Source organism: Cnephaeus nilssonii, assembly GCF_951640355.1.
Source record: "Cnephaeus nilssonii genome assembly, chromosome: 21".
In the NCBI taxonomy this organism is placed as follows: Eukaryota; Metazoa; Chordata; class Mammalia; order Chiroptera; family Vespertilionidae; genus Cnephaeus; species Cnephaeus nilssonii.
Window position 1 is genome coordinate 17,878,906 of NC_137092.1, and position 17,721 is coordinate 17,896,626.

At 39.9% G+C, this 17,721-nt stretch overlaps 1 protein-coding gene across 8 annotated transcripts; it reads right to left on the bottom strand.

The window, feature by feature from the left end:
- Window positions 1-1,055: 1,055 nt before the first annotated feature.
- VAMP4 (vesicle associated membrane protein 4) lies at window positions 1,056-17,611 on the bottom strand. Of its 8 annotated transcripts, none has more exons than XM_079761517.1 (9): window positions 17,512-17,611; window positions 16,743-17,138; window positions 13,849-13,970; window positions 12,874-12,920; window positions 9,660-9,710; window positions 7,776-7,876; window positions 6,688-6,767; window positions 4,809-4,860; window positions 1,056-1,626 (listed from the first exon to the last, which is right to left on the bottom strand). In XM_079761517.1, the coding sequence occupies exons 3-9, from the start codon at window positions 13,912-13,914 to the stop codon at window positions 1,598-1,600; spliced, it is 426 nt and encodes a 141-aa protein (XP_079617643.1). In that variant the 5' UTR covers window positions 13,915-13,970; window positions 16,743-17,138; window positions 17,512-17,611; the 3' UTR covers window positions 1,056-1,597. The 8 variants fall into 8 exon arrangements, with proteins under 8 accessions (XP_079617643.1, XP_079617646.1, XP_079617649.1 ...); XM_079761520.1 differs by having other exon boundaries at window positions 16,743-17,015; window positions 17,512-17,606; XM_079761523.1 differs by having other exon boundaries at window positions 9,660-9,707; window positions 17,350-17,578.
- Window positions 17,612-17,721: the final 110 nt, after the last annotated feature.

Sequence of the window (17,721 nt, forward strand, 5' to 3'; positions counted from 1 at the left end):
TTCATTTTCCTGGGTGTCCTATTTTGTCAAAAGATTTCGTATTTATTACGTTATTTACATTAATTGGCATTTACAAAGAGTGGAGAGACCAGCGACAACACTCCATAGTATGTATGACCTTTCTCTCTTTTTAAATGTTCTTAGTAAACTGTAAAATTTAGCAATTACATTTAGGTTTTCATAACTTGCAGGTGTCTGAGTATCTCTTAATCTACTTCCTCCCTTCAAAATTCTGTCCATTTTAAACAGAACATTTTTGCTTCTTAGTGCTAATCCTATAGAATTTTTTAAAGGGTTGTATGTTTCATTTTCATGTACATTTTCAATTAAAATGGCCCCCCAAAATAAAACCTATACAGGATCACTCTCCCCTAAAAATACTGGCCTTTTCTATGAACCCTATTTCAAATTGAGAGTGACATTTATATGTCAAGATGTGCAGGGCACAAGTTTGTGTAGAACCTGCAACTTCATTATGAAGTTTCCTCAACACAATAGAGAATTTATTTTTACTCTGACCAGTTTAAACAACACAAGGAGGTTGGCATGTTTTAATAAACGTAACGTGTTTCATTGTTCTGAAAACAGACTGAGAGTGATGGTGACCCTAGCATTTGATCACCCAGGCTCCTGACTTTATGCTCATTACTGCTGGCTAATTTGATAGTTGACTGTTCAACATGCATCTCCCAGGGGATGATCAGGTGCTGCAAAAATAGCAAATTCTAGGCAGATGACTTTGCTTCCATTAGCACTTCTGGTCCAAGGGTTAGAGGGGCTTAAAGAGGAGAGTATCGAGAATAAAATCAGGGAGTGAGTTCCCTGTGGATTTCACCTACTCTGTTAGGACTGGTCCCTCCTTACTGGAGGCTGACGAGGGGGACTAGACCATGACTTGTTATGGTAGCTGGTGGACACTTTAAAAAACTACAGTGATGTTCTCCAATACTTTTATTATCTCCAGTTTTATGGCACCATATTACTATTATTTTCACACCGTTTAAAATTCCCATTTCCATAATTCAAATACCAAGAAATTACTACACATTCCCGTATACAGTCAAAAATAGATTTACTGGAATGTTTTTAGTTACAGCTGAAGGCAGCAGCATTTACAACACTTAGCTTTTGTTACACCCATAAACATGGAAATTGCTTGCAAAGCAACTGTAACGTGAGAAGAATCTTTCGAATATTGATGGAACGGCTACATAGGCTTCCTGACCCCCCACCTTAATGCAGGAGTGCAAGTCCTTAAGCCACTGAAGAAACAGTCGGAAGTCTCGTATCAGTGTTGAACTACAGACACAAATAGTGAACGGGCAAGTATCTTGTTTCAAATCAGATCCTTGGAATGCGGCAAAACAGGCTGGCTGCCTTGGCCTTGAACATAATTATTAAAAGCACATTTTGCTAGAAGGGGAAAAAGATAATGGACATTCTCAATGCTCCAGTTTGAAGTGATACTTGCCTCTCAGTTTCTTGGAAAAGAAGTTTTGAAAGTTATATACATGGGTTTCATTTAAATTATGCAGCAATCTATTATTATTATTATTATTGTCCCAGATTTTGTTTAATGAAGACCTCTCTCATCAAATCAAGTGCGGTATTTCACAACTGTAAGTACTGCAAGAGAAAAACACGAAAAAGGAACACGTCAAAATCATATCCACATGCCATGTTAGAAATAATATTCTTAAATGCAGCTGTGTCCACTTGGGAAGTAGGTAATGAGGACTAATTTTGGTCTGAAAGGACAGATAACAAATGAGAACGGAGAAGCTAAAATAATCACAAAATCACCTGAATGTCTGACATTGACATTTTGATTAAACAGATTATGGCTGAATCTTAGCATACAGCTGCTAAAATATTTTAAAAATAAGTAACATGAGAAAATACTTAATATATTAATAAGAAAGTCTGTGTGTAATCTTAGTTTTTTACTAAAAACATGCTTATATGTTAGTAGGAAAAGGCTTGAAATATATATGATAGTTCTGTTAATAGTAGCTATCACTGTGTGGAAAGATCACAGTTGAACTGTATCTTCTTTTTCATGCTAGTCCACATTTTCTAGTTTTCCGAGGACGAGCAGAAAGTTCCGAGACGCCCTACAGTATGTCTCAGCAGGACAGCAGGGACAGAGGAGATAGTTAGTCAGTGGGTAGCTGCGGGCGGTTCAGACTTCATATCCAGGACCTGGTCTTTTCCTGGCTAGCACTTGCTTTAACAAAGCCTTCAGCCACGGAAGTTTTTTGTTTAACATATCTTTTCAGGAGTGGAACTCAATCTTTCCAAGGAGCAGAAAAGAATGTGACTCCCCTGAGATGAGTGTGGTGCTCACACCTTGAGGCTGATGTACATAGCTTTACTGGGCCTCAACAAAAATCCCTAAGAGGCCGTCTTATATATGTACCACGTGGAAGGGGTTCCCTCCTCTGACTGGTGAGTTATGAGGGACACCCTCAAGTCAGTTTTATTATGATGATGATGTTATTCACCAATATGTCTTTGTTTTTTACTTTCATTTGGGGGGCGGGAGGGTGGTTAACTGAGCTTATAGTGACATCTTGTGGCCATTTGATGCAATTACAGCTTGGGTTCTCATGGCGGACCAACACCATTAGATTATAGCTCTGAAATTATAAGATGGTGATTTTCACTCCAAAGAAGAGAGACCATTGCTACTTCTGGCCCCTCAGGGGTATTTCCAGGTGATGAGAAACCTTTGCAGAAGTGTCTACTTATTGTCTGAGATATGTAGGTCCCCAACAAAAAAACATACTCCCAGTTTTAGGGTTAGAAGGAACATTTCTGGCTTGTCTGGTATACACAAGGCTTGGTCACCCACGTACTCCAGCCCCCCTGAATACTGTGTGGTGCCCAGGCTCCTCTGAGTCATATAAGAGAGGAGCCACCAACCTAGGAGCGGCACTCAAAATTAGCACATTTCAGACCCAAAGCAATTCCTTGGCCTTGGTTGATCAAGAACAAACTTTATAAATTATGGGAAGTCAAAACCCCAAAACCTCCCCCAAACCCTCTGTAGGAACCTGGACCAGTGCTATAAGTATAAGAAATATGGGGCTGAATCATGCATGTTTTTATCTAAAAGGGGCTCTGAAACATTTCAAAGAAATTTCTCTTTACAAAACGGGAAATTACACTAATCAGGCCTATTTGCTATGTTAAAATTACATGGGAAACAGAAAGTACTGTCAAAAAAATACCTGTGGTATTTGTATGCATACATTATTAAAATGAATGTTCTTTTTGAAATTATATATAAAATTGCCAGGAATCTACAATGTCCTGATATTATTTATCATTTGCAATTCTAGTTATCTTAAATGTGAGTTGCAGAGAAAAGCACATTTGTCAGTTGTGCTGTAATAAGATCTTTGACACGTCATTTCAGTCCGCCATTTACAATGGTAACATTGCTAGTGATGCTGCTGCCTCCATGAAGCCCAACCAACAGCCTGTCCCTCCAGGACAGGGGACCTGTCTTCTGCTCCAGCCCTGCTGCCGGCTCAGACTTCACGCCCAGGGCCCAGTCCTTTCCTGGCGAGCACTTGGCTCCACAAACCCTTTCTTTGTTTGGCCGTGGCAGTTCCCTGTTCATCACCACCACAGTGTATGGTTGCATCTTGGTATCTGCAGTAGTTATGTTCTATAAAGTCTCCACAAACACTGAGTTAGTGAACACTAACCCATTGCTCCTACAGGAAATACAGGGTTAAATTCCTGCAAGCCCCTGGGCACAACATTTTGTCAACCGATCAATACGTAGCCTTTTTATTGAAAGACACCCCATGTAATATATGCTACTGAATTCATGGCTGATAGCATGGTAACCGAGACCCAAGTGAAGCCTATCAAACGGTCGATTTTCTCCTTCCAGCACATCCCAGCCTGCCTGCACTCAGCAATACGGACACTTCAGCACTGCACTCGGGGCCACGTTAAACAGTGACACCGCCAACGAAATGCACAACTGCGAGAAACATGGCACTCACCGGAAGGACCTCGTTTACATGGCCAGAGCAACACTAGAAGGAGGGCATGGCCTGGTCAGACATCAGCTGGGAATGTGCGCCTCAGGGACTCAAAGTTTTCACTGCTCCGAATACAATGACTAAACGCAGCTCAAGTACTGAGGTGGGTAACAAATCACTGTTCGCTAGCAGGTGAATTCACAAACCCAGAATCCACCAATATGGGTGAGGATCGACTCAATTTCTTTGCAACAAAACTCTTTTCTCTTTAAAAAGAGAATATTACCATGGAATTTTTCAAATGATTATTTTGAGACACTTTCCAAATCTTCATAAAGTCCCTGTAAACACAGGGAAAGAGGCCTTGGAGAAAATGAGATATCAAAAATGATCTTACTTAAAAAGAATAATAAGGATATTAATGACTGAAATCAAGCTGAAATCCAAAACAGAAACAAAAACACATTCATCTGAAGAGCTTATCTAGATTTGTCCTTCAAACAATACAAAGAGATGCAAGCTGCCATTCCTTCTGGTTGATATAAGCAGAAGATGAGTGCTGTGGCCCAGGTGTAACAGTAGCCATATTTGGCCTCAAACAAAGCACTTAGCCCTGCGTTTGCATACAATTTAGAAGCATTTTCAGAGATCACAGAGTTTAGGCTAAGAGCTCTTGACTGGGGTCAGAAATCATTACTCAATCCTGACAGTCAGACCACATCAACTGAAAACAAATTAAAAAGGGAATTAAAATGAACCCCAGGACAAATGATACTCCCCAAAATTAACAATCCAGGAAATACTTACTGATGATCACCAACAAAAGGATAATAGCAACCAACGCCATGATGGCTTTTATCTACAACACACAAAAAGGCATAAGAAAGATATTAATATTAATCCTGACTTTATTCGACTATCTGCTGTTATTTACCATATTATACTAACTCATCAGTGAACAGGCTTATCCCTTAAAAGGCTTTCAAAATAGAATTTTTCATATGAACTTGCTGTCTATTAGCATCTTTTCGTTAATAATCAGGGTTCCCCCAATTTAAGGGTTTTGCTTGCCTAGAATTTTCTGTTCAAGACTCAATGCCCAGTGGACAATAATTAAAGTCTTCCTGGACCTGGACTTCTTGCTCTCACTTCTGAGACCAGGAAAAGCACGGCATTTTACCAACTCTGTTAAAAAGCTGAATCAGGATAGGATAAATAGCACCAGCATCCAACACAAGTGATTTCATACACACAGGACAAGGCAGCATGTTTGTAGCCTTGCTCAAAGGATATGAGAATTCTATTTTGGCTTCCCTTACTTTCTTCTTGGTATTTTTATCTCTGTTTGAGGAAGGGAATTTAGATTCTCCATGAATAACCTTATGTGACAAATAGTGTGGCTGAGAGCATTCTCTGTGTCAGTTTCACAGCTGTGGAGAAATCTTAAGGTTAGTCCTTAGTGAGCTGACTAAAATTTTAAGCTCACATCATTTCTCTCTATAATATTGTCATATTCCTCATTTAATCCTAAAATGCATAAATTATAAAATGATTTGATTTTTCTGATGAATTCAAATGAAAGCCTTACTTTCATTAGAAGTTTTCACAGATGATCGATTAAAAATGGTTCAGGCCCGGTGGGTGTGGCTCGGTGGTTGAGCATTGACCTATGAACCAGGAGGTCACAGTTTGATTCCTGGTTGGGGCACATGCTAGGTTGCGGCTCAATCCCCAGTACAAGGTGTGCAGGTGTGCAGGAGGCAACATATCAATGATATGAGAGAATTTCGCTCATCATTGATATTTCTTTTCTTTTAAAAAAAAAAATATTTTATTGATTTTTTATAGAGAGGAAAGGAGAGGGACAGAGAGCTAGAAACATCGATGAGAGAGAGAAACATCAACCAGCTGCCTCTTGCACACCCCCTACCGGGGATGTGCCCGCAACCAACGCACATGCCCTTGACCGGAATCGAACCTGGGACCTTTCAGTCCGCAGACCGATGCTCTATTCACTGAGCCAAACCGGTTTCGGCACGCTCATCATTGATATTTCTCTCTCTCCCTCTTACTTCCTCTCTGGAATCAATCAATCAATCAATAAATAAATATTAAAAAAAGAAGTAAATTCATTTCCAGCAAGTGTTTTGCAGAAATATAGTATATAACAATTCTCTTTTTTCCTTGTTAATTTTTCTTTTATTTCTTATTTCTCTAGAATAGTAATAGTGGAATTTTTTTCTTAGCCACACCTGCCATATTCTGACATATAAACTTTTATCCCTTTTTCAAGAAATACATTTTTCTTTAGCTTTCGTTCTACCTTATTAGTATCTGTATGTAATGCTATTGGCTGCTCAAAACATACTAATAATAAATTCTAAGAGAAATTAATATTTATGTTTAGAAGTAGCACATTATTAATGAAATGTAACTGTCTATGAAGAAATCCATGAAAACAACTTTTTAAGCATTGTTTGATTCCTTTAGTTATTTCTGTTCCCAAACTATTAATCACTCAGCATGTATTAACTGCGTTTGGCCCAGGTTCAGAAGACATACTGGAAAGTGAGGCAGCCATAGTATCTGTCCTCACTGAGCTTGTAATCCAGGGGCCCTTTCCTTCTTGACTCTGAACAGCACACAGGTGCTGACCAATCTTTCCATGAGCTTCTGATTTACTCACTTTGCATCCACGCCACCACATCTGCCGTCGAAGTTGTTTGGATCTGTTGCTAAAAGCAGTTGCGTTATCCGATAAGCTTTCTATATCACATAGAGGATGGAGAGAAGGATTAAACGACATAACAGGATTCTTTTATCTAGTCACACAAAGACAAGAAAATATTAATTTCTACTTCTGCAAATTTATTCCCTTTTAAGCATGAAAACAACACCCTCCCTTTCCTCCACCCACAAACTTTGACATTTTGTATTGTAAAAAAAAAAATCAAAAAGCAAAAAACTGCTGCAGGTCAGTTTGTTCAATCCATATTTATAACATTAAGAAAAGTCTTTCCAGGGCCTTAAGCCTTTCAAACAAACTTATGAATTCTGGTAAGAAAATACTCTTTAGGTACTTGGGGTGTGGGGTGCGGGGGTGGGAGGGCTAGAAAGGGTCAATGGGTGGGGGAAGGGTACGTCTGTATTACATTCAACAATAAAGATAAATTTTAAAAAGTAAATTTTAAAAATTCAAGTACTTGGCACATCTATAGAAAAAATTGACATGTGAAGGTTACATTCTTAGAAGACACCAAAAGTGACTGATTTAGAAGCAAAAAAATATGAATTTTAAAAGTGATTAAATAAGTTTTTTCTTTAAACAACTCTATGAAGGATTAGTCATATATTCAGCCACTCATTATTTAAACAATATCTGAGCACCTATTATAGGCACAGAGACTAACATGTTACCAGAGAAGAAAAGATAAAACTATCAGATACATTTGAAATAAGTGCTGACATGATTAGACCTCTCCTGGAGATGAGAAATACAAAGCACATCAATGTAACAGGAAAAAAGAAAAACAGGCCACTCTAACTCTTCAACAATGAATTTTTAAATTTTTCATCCTCAACTGATCACTTGCAGAAATAATACAACAAGATGATTTAAAGTAAAGGAAGCTAAAGTGAAAACATGACAGTCACCAGTTAAGAACCAAATACTATTTTACTAAGTCACATGTTCCTAAACTCCAGCTAGAAAAATGAGAAGTACACTATTAAAACATAGGTTAATAATATCAAGAAATATATAAAATACTGTACCTGATTTGTCCTGTAGTTCATCTAGTCTCTCCCCTCTTTCAATTACCTTTGTAATATTTTCTTGCATGACATCAATAACTTCATCCACCTGATTCTGAACACTAGTTTTAAAAAAAAGATTAACAATATTTATTTTTCTCGAGGATTTTATAATTTTTTTGACTTTCATTAGACATGATAGAAAAGAGAAAATTCTCAGAATTATTCAACTATGAAATGTTAAAGTACGGAAGAATTTAGTCAAATAGCTTGACTCTGACCTATCAGCTTCATTTTCTTTTCAGCGGGGAGCGGAGGCATCACACGGACTCAGCTGTAACCTCAGCGTGCTGTCCAGTTCACACAGTAGGACTAACGAAGGAGTTGCCCAAGTATGTTAGGGGCTCATGAACACACCGTTCCCCCAATGGAAATGTAAGGTCTGCTCCAGGGCACTGACACTCAGTGGGTAAAACGCTTTTCCTCACTCTTCCTCGGTTTCACTTAAACAGTGTTTGAGACACTGGCAACACCCGGGAAGGTCTGAAGCACCCACAATGGAGCAACTCGGAAAACCTTTATGTTGTTCTTCAGAATAATAAATTCTAAGAGAAATTAATATTTCTCTTAATATTATAAAATCATAAAAATATGATTTCCTCCTTTATATCAGGTGATGAGGGCCTTTTCTATCCAAATTTTAGGCTGTTTAATGAAGATTTAATATATATTCAAAAATTTAATAACTGGTTTTCAGCTGCCTACTCTCACTATGGAGTACATCAACACAGACGAGTTCACTATTTTAAGTGTCTACTTTCCCTCTGTTGCCCCAATCATTAGGCAAAAACTACCTTATATTAATTTATGAAATAAGTCATGGTGACACCTTGATTTCAGGACTCTGAGACCCTGTGCAGAGGGTCAGCTATGCAGTGACTGAGCTCCTGAGCCATGGGAAACCGGAGATGACAGTTGTGTCCTGTTTTAGGTTGCTAATTTCAGGCCAATTTGTTACACAGCAACAGAAAATAAAAACATCCTGTTTAGTACTTGAACCAATTTGTTGGTACCTTGGTTCTATATTTCAGAATCCGTGAGCTAGGATAAGTGTGGACATATTTCTCCATACCAGCAGCTACCTGATTTTAGTCCAAGTATCTCATAAAAAATGTGATACCCCATCACAGTATCTTTTTCCCATGATGTGCCATCTATACTCAAAATCAGGGCAGCCTATCCCTCCTTAGTACTGGAACCCTAGCCGGTGTGGCTCAGTGGATACAGCGTCAGCCTGTGGACTGAAGGGTCCCGGGTTGTGGGCTCGATCCCCAGTCTGGGGCGTGCAGGAGGCAGCTGATCCATGATTCTCGTTCATCATAGATGTTTCTATCTCTCTCCCCCTCTTCCTTCCTCTCTCTGCAATCAATAAAAATATATTTAAAAACAACAACAAAATAGACCTTGAGATTATGCTAAATAAATAGATTTGACATAAGGTAATCAAGTTAAGAAAAACCAAGAACCAGGAACTGCATTTCCTTAGCTATAAGCCAGAGGTAGTTTTATGAAAATAAAAATTACTGGGTTTTTAAAACCCAGCAGTTATATTTTGTCTATATCAGGGCTCAGCAAATTTCCTCTATAAAGGGCCGGGTAGATAATAGATATTTTAGATTTTGCGTGCCATCAGGTCTCTGTCACAACTACTCAAATCTGCCATTGTAGTTTGAAAGCAGCCATAGATAATAAGAAAGCAAATAGGCATGGCTGTGTTCCAATAAAACTTTATTTACAAATGTAGGTGGCAGCCAGACATGACTCACAGGTTATATAGTTTGCCCCCGTCTGGTCCACACAGAAAAATGATAATCACTTAAACAAATGAGTATCTCAGAAACTTACTGCTTAATTTTATCATTTCTAGGTCCAAATCTTGGTCCAGATGGTCCCCTTCTGAAAACAAAATACCAAGTGCATATAAATAATGAGAGCATTAAAAACCAAGGACAAAACAGAAAACACACAAAATCAAGCTAAATCCTAAACATGGTCATTCACCATAAGGAATCACAGTTTATTGGTACTGTTGGAACTGAATGATATGTAATCATGTCTGTCCTTCATTGGTACTTAATGCTGGCCACAATTAACCTAATTCTTCTGAATATTGTAACTTTTAGGGAAATTTGGGTTTATATAACCCTTACACACAGGATGCTCTATGATTAAACTTTGAAATACCATAACAACTACAATGCCAGTGAGTATGAATAGCTTTATGATCAATTATAGAAAACTAAAAGTACATTCACCTTGAATTTCGGCCATAATGGAATGCTGATTATCAGGGATGGATACAGAGAAAAATCCATTCAAAAGGCTAAAAAATTTTAAGTATGTTTTTTGATTCCTCATCTTAAACTTAAGCTAAAGGGAAATTTTGCAAGACTCTATGAAAATATCAACATTTCTCAAATCATTCTCTATAATAGTAAAATGCTGTATCATTTTAATTAACCCCTTTTAAAATTCTGGAAATAAAAAAACCTTTTAGATATTTTAAGTAATTGTTCTTCTTCTGATGATAGAGAATAAGATATAAACTACAAAACTAGAAAGAAAATAGATTCTGTACTAATTAAACACTAATTCCCAAGTCCCCACTCCTCCCAGCCCCTGGCAGCCTCTGTTCTACTTTGTGCTCTATAAATTCGACTACTCTAGGCACATAATATAAGTGGAATCATGTAAAATTTATCCTTTCATGACCAGCTTCTTTCATTTAGCATAATATCTTCAAGGTTCATATCCATATTGTAGTGTGTGTCAAAATGTCCTTCCTTCTTAAGACTAAAAGTCCACTATATGTATATCACATTTTGTTTTTTCTCTCCATCCACTGATGGACACTTTGGTTGCTTCCAACTTTTGGCTATTGTGAATATTGCTGCAATAAACATGGGTGTTGATTAAATTTTTAAAATTATTTCAAGAACTTTATTTGGTGTGTCCCCCTTCCAATGCAGACAAAACCACAGGGTATGGGAGTTGTATTGGGACACGTGTGCTAGTTTTGTTGTCCAGCCCTTTGAAGATGCACAGCATGACCTGGGAGTGGACCTTCAGTGGTCAATTGTTGCCTGAAGAGTTTGTGTTTCCCACAGGGTGTCTAAACTTCATTCAGTAATCACTTATTTAACTAAACCATCTGGCCTTCTTTCCAATACTGAGTTCTTTTTTGACAGGTAGCTATTGCTGTGGTAGATTAAGGCTCCTTACCATAATCAGCACTATCAGCAATTAGCTTTGTGACTCTATGGAAATCTTGTCACCTGTAGGAAATTATCTTCCCACTTCATCTGCCCTTCATGCAAAAAAAATGATACTATTCCCAGTAATTGGATTTGTTTTATATCCTGTAGGCTCTTTCTGTTCAGTGCTTCATGGTTGTCAATCACTTTTTATAAAATGTTTTTATTTTGGGGGGCTGGAAAAACCTCTACAAAAAATTCACAACATTATAACAAAGAGGGAGACAGATGGTTCCTCTAAAGATTATCTCTACATTAATCTCCAGAGTAAACTACAACAGTATGTCCTCCTTCCCGACTCTGCAAATACAAACACAGGCCTGTATGAGAGCCTTTTCTAAACGTAACTCCAAAGGATCCATCCGGTCAATTCTGACAAATTATTAAGGTAATTCAATGGGGGAAAGAATAACATTTTCATCAAATGGTGGTGGCACAATTAGATAGACATATGCCAAAAGAATAAAAAAATTATCCTTTACTTAATTAACTCAACCATATGTAACAATTAATTTAAAGTATATTATAGACCTAAATGTAAAAGGCAAAACTATAAAACTCCTAAGAAAAAAATAGAAGAAAATCTTAGTGAGATTGGGAAAGATTTCTTAAATAAGCAAAAATAGTTTTAAAAAATTAAGAAATTTATTTCATCAAAATCAAAACCTGGATCTTCAAAAAGATACTGTTGTGAAAATGAAAATATTTTGTAGCAAATTGGGAGAAAATATTTGTACAATTTATCTGATAAGGAACTTTTTTTCTTGAAAAGCTCTTGTATAAAAAGTTCTTACTAGGAAGACAAATTTAAAATTGGGCAAAAGATTTTAACATGTACTTTTAAAAAAAGATGTGAGGATGCCCAGCCGGTGTGGCTCAACTGATTGTCATCCTGTGCACCAAGTGGTCACCAGTTCAATTCCCAGTCTGGACACATGCCCCAGTTCGGGGCTTGATCCCCAGTAGGAGGCATGCAGGAGGCAGCCAATCAATGCTTCTCTCTCTCTCTCTCCCCCTCTCTAAAAAATCAATAAAAACACATTTTAAAAATAAAGGTATGGGGATGAAAAATATGAACATAAAAGACGTTCAACCTAATTTGTTATTAAATTAAATTAAAATGTAATGAGATACCACTACACACCCACAAGAATGGCTAAAATGAAAGACTGACCATATGGAGTGCTGATGAGAATTTGGAGCAATTAGAACTCTCATGCAATGCTGATGGGAATATAAAATGGGACACCACTTTGGAAAATAGCTGTACATATACACCAGCCATTCTACTCCTAAGTATTTACCCAAGAGAATGAAAGCAGATGTTCACACAAAACAATCTGTATGAAAATGTTTATAGTAACCTTATTTATAGCAGCTGAAAAGTACAACTACTCCAAATAGCCATCTTAAGTGAATGAACGAACTGCAGAATATTCATATAATGGAATACTACTCAGAAATAAAAAGAAACAAACCTGATATATGTGACAGCATGGATGAATCTCAAAATAATTATGCAGATGAATGAAGTCAGTAAAAAAAGAAGCATAATGTATGGTTCCACTTATAATAAAAAAATTCTAAAAAATACAAACTATAGAAATAGAAAGCAGATCGGTGATTGCCTAGAGATTGGGAGAATGAGAGATTACCAAGAGATCCAAGGAAACTTTGAACATGATGGTGCTGTCTATTATTTGATTTTGGTCATGATTTCACAAGTGTACAGTACATATGTCAAAACTCATAGTGTATACATTATATGTCAATTAGAGCCCAATAAAGCTGTTAAAAAAACTTACAGAAAAAAGTCCTCTTCTTCATCTGAATCATCTTCCAAAAGATTTCTCTGTTAAAAAAAAAAAAGAGAGAGAGAAAGAGAGAGAGAGAAAATGATTTGAGTTTTCAGATTTTAGGGCTTACACACTGTCAGGAGTAATAAAACAAGTTCTGTCCTGGTGAAATTTCTGAACTCCAAGCTTCCAGGGGGAAAAGTAATTGCATGGGCTTCAATGGAAGCTGAAAGATATAGAACCACACTGGCAGACTTTTGAAAGAAAATGCTTCCAATAGTGGAATCCTATGATTGACCACGAGGCAGAAAGGTCACTGAGCCGGTGTGGAGCAAGGAACGGAGGGCAGTTGGGAGGAGCAAGTCCCTTCTGCCTTCCTCTATTCAGCTGTCATTCAACAGAGATGTTTAAGCATTTATGTGCTGGGCACTGTTCTAAGGACCACGCACCGGCTTTGAATAACACAGACAAGGTTTGAGCTCTCATAGAAAAATATCTGATAGTGATAAATGCTATGCAGAGAATTAAAACAGTGATGGGATAGAAAGAGACAGGGGGATTAAATGAGATTAGGCTGTTCAGGAAAATCACTCTCCAGGGGTGAAATTTAAGCTGAGATCCAAATGGTAACAAAGAGCCAACCAAAGATCAGGGTGAAGAGTATTCACGGCCAGCAGAGGGACCGGCAAGTGCAGAAAAAGCCCCAATGGATTAATGTGAATGGTTTGACTTCTTTAAAAAAAAAAATTATACATGATTAGAGCTCAACATTTTCCAGCCAACATCTGTTTGCAAGATCAGTAATGGAAGGAGAATTCAATTAAGTCACCAATTTAAGTATACTACTTTTTAATGTTTACTGTGACGAACAAAGGGATTAGAATATAGCCATAAACTTTAAAGATTTCTAAAACAAAGTACTTATAAAAGGAATAAAAACGTTTTTAGTCTTTCTTTTTTAAAAGCTTAAGATTCTGACCTTACCCTTTCACTTTTCACAGAACCAGTGACATCATCATCGTTTAGGTGGCGCTTGAACTTGGGAGGCATATTTTTTTCTCTCTAGAAGTACTCTTCTACTTCCCAGCAGAGTAAGTACTCACCACCTGAAAGAAAAAATAGGTTTCATTGGATTTGAGACTTCTGGGTGTAAGGTAAAGAAAGTACTTACAACAGAGGCCAAGGCCTTACTGTGAAGGGGCCTCCTTCACTTCTCTGACTTCAATTACTCCCTCCTCACTTGCTCCTTTCCAGGGACCTCCCTGCTGGGCCTCAACACATAAGAAATAGTAAAAATCATAAAAAAATGGATGTAATTTTCTTAGGAGAACATGTGGAGGAAATGAGTGACAAAGTTTTTATAAAATGAAAAAGCAGACTGTACATGAAGGAAATGACTATAGGAGGTGAGTCCCTGAAAGTGAGACATTGAATGCTTTAGGACAGTGGTTGGCAAACTCATTAGTCAACAGAGCCAAATATCAACAGTACAACGATTGAAATTTCTTTTGAGAGCCAAATTTTTTAAACTTAAACTTCTTCTAATGCCACTTCTTCAAAATAGACTTGCCCAGGCCGTGGTATTTTGTGGAAGAGCCACACTCAAGGGGCCAAAGAGCTGCATGTGGCTCGCGAGCCGCGGTTTGCCGACCACTGCTTTAGGATTTTTACTTGGAGTAAGCAGTCAGTGGAACACTTCCAGTGCTCACTTTAGGTTAGTTGTTTGAACAATGATTCAGCTCCCTCATGTGTGAAACAGTATTTTCTAGGCTTCTGCATGGAATTGGGAGAGGTCTACTCATGCAAAAGCATTCTGTAAACTCTAACATCCTGTTCTGAAGCATAGCACTGGGTGTTCCAAGAAAAGTGATGTTTGGTAAGAACTGTTCAACAAAGCCAGTATTCTTCTTCCCCTACAGAAAGTCTCACTTCCTTGTATATGCTAATATGCATTCTTTTCCAGGAACACGCTTGAGTCTGCAACATACACAAAATTTTCTCCAGAAAAAGCTGACCTAGGCAGGTATGAGTTTTCAGATTCTTGGACTAGAAGATGGATGAATGATGAGTGCCCAAAGTTTTACTGTGAGCTGGGCACTGTGCTCAGGGATTTATGTGCATTTCTTGTTACTCTTAGGCACTAGAAAACTACAGGAAAGCTAAGGCTTAGTAAAGATAAGTAATTAATAGTGTTAGCCACTCTGCTCATTGAAATAGCAGAAGCACAGGCCTCAATTAATCATGGCTGTGCATGATCAGTTGTGATATTTATTCAGTTAGTGGCCCAGCAGGTTACACAGTTGTGTCCTAGAAAGACCACTTCCCTATAACAATCCAGCAGCCCTCTTCCCCCTTCCGCAAGAAGAATCTGAAGATCCTCAAATTAACTATAGCTGGACATCAGTTTGTTGGTTAATGTTATAATGTAAAAAAATAAACAAACCCACAGTCCAGTTTCAAAAACGAAATAAAAGTAAGATTTGAAGCGGGCTTCCTGTCAAAACAAATTGGTAAGAAACTGTTCTTTAATAAGAAATGCTCCAGAACCTGAAACGTAACCATGTGTTAAGAAAAAAAAAAAAAATTCTTGCCACCTGAGTAAACAACTCTAGAGTTCATTCAACAATATTTCTGGCCTTGATTTCAGAATAATTCATTCATGCAGAAATGTTAGAGAAAAACACACACACACACCCACAAATGACAAAGGAAGCAACTGAAGGACTGAGCTTTTTATTACACCCGTATTTTGTCTGCATGTTAAACCCCAGATAGAGGCTACCTCAACCTCTCAAAGCATATAACAGGCAGATTTACATAACTTCTTTATGAAACACACGGTGAAGCTACAAGCTTAATGATGAGCAAGACCCATCTTCAGAGCCCATAATCCAAGGATCAGCCTCAGGAAGGCAAGAAACCAGCGTCCGACCAACAAAAAAGCCAACAGCAAAGCAGCAGGCAGATGAACTAACTACGCATCATGAACCACAGGGCAACTGATGGTATCTGTACCAAACCACTCATAGGAAAAAAAACCATGCTTAGAAATTAGACTTATACATACTCTACAAAGATGATTTCTGAAAAACAAGACAAAACAAAACCTCACGGATGCATTCAGGTGTTTGTGTCTAGATATATATGTCAACAAGAGTCAGCATGGAGGGCAGAATAGCCGTGCACAATTCACCTAAAAAATGCCATCACCGTCTGCTTCCTATGCCCTCCTCCCACGTTTACAATGTACGTGTTTTTGGAAGAGGCAGTACGTTCTCTTTTCGGGGGCTTGACGCATAACACACTTCTAACCTGTTGTTTAATAAATGCTGGCAAGAACTAACAAGCCACCTTGCGTGTTTCATCTCGCACCGGGCTCGCAGGCAGGCCGAGGGTTCCCTCGTCCCCGCCTCCACTCCCGGTCTGACTCCTCTCCCCGCAGAGGCAGTTTCCGGGAAACCAGCGCCCGGCATTGCACGCAGCCTGGAGGTGCCGCTATTCACAAAACCTGTCAGCGCAAGGATCGCCCGCACTCGCCAGTCCTCACCCCCCGAGCCTTTTAAATCCCGACCCGAGCCCGGCCCTCCAGCCAGAGGCTCCGCCCCCGCCCCATCTGTCGCACCAGGTCTGCTCCAACCTCCGGTCCTTTCGGCCCCGCGACACCCACTCCCTCCCGGCTCCTCCCGCCCGCACACCGTCCCGTCACCCTTCCTCACCGCACCCCGGTCCACCCCGCACCTGCTCCCGCTCGGGTCACCCTCCCGGGCCCCCAGGCCTGACGCGGACGTTGCGGGACTGGGGCGTCGTCTCGGTTTCTTTCCGCCTCCCTCCTCCCACCTCCTCCCACCACCTCTCCGAGACCAGGCGGGCGCCCGTACCTGAGTCTCCCGGGAGGTCTCGGGCGGCTGCGGGAAGGAACGGGGAGCCGAGGAAGAAGGCGGGGAGCGGAGGCAGTGGACGCCCAGTCGGCGTCCGCCGCTCCGCCGCAGCTGCGCCCCCGCTTATCGAGCTCATTGGCGCTCCACGGCCTGGCGCCCGGCAGGGGGGAGGGGGCGGGGCCAGGCCCCGGCGATCGTCGAAGGAGTCGATTCCGCCCTTGTCTCTCTACCCAGAGAGGGAGGATCCGGCAGGTGCTGAGTCCGATCCGATCCCTAGGGTTATAAGGCGCTTTAAGGGAGGAATAGCTGGTTCCCGAGGTTCCATTCCGACACGGCGTGGTGTTGGGAGTGGGCGGAGGCACTGTGATCAGTCACTCGGGGTGGGGCTGATGAGACCTTTAGAAGGAAGCCGAGGAGAAAAGGAGGGTAGACCTTCACCGGCATCCTTTAGAGTTCTGACCTAAAATAACTAGGCTCAGGCACTATCCCCTCATCTTTCCTGGCTTTTTAATTTCGAACTGTTATTGCCCACTGGCCCCAAAGGCAAACAACTTACCATCTATGCTATGCCCTTAGTTTTCCCTATAAAAGTGAATTAACTGCCTACCAGTCCATGCGTTATCAGGAAACTGGCGTGCCCGCAGATGTCCACGAGAGAGAAGGAAACTACTGAACGCAGAGAATTCTGGGAATCAAATATCATACTTAGAGGAGGTCTGGCTGGATTTACTGTCATATAACTTTATTTCTTTTTAATGAATTGTTTTACCTCAATTATGAGTGCTCAGTTCCTATGTGGCTCATGATAAGAACTGGTGACGAAGCGAACACAGGGCCTGCCCTCTCCCGGGGTTGGGACCCCAGCCTGGGTTCCAGGGAACTGGCCACTTCCGCCCCCATCCACGGGCCCGCCTACTTCCGCCTCACATAAACAAACGCTCGGCGCCTGCGTGAGGCGAGCCCATTGCAGCCAATGGGG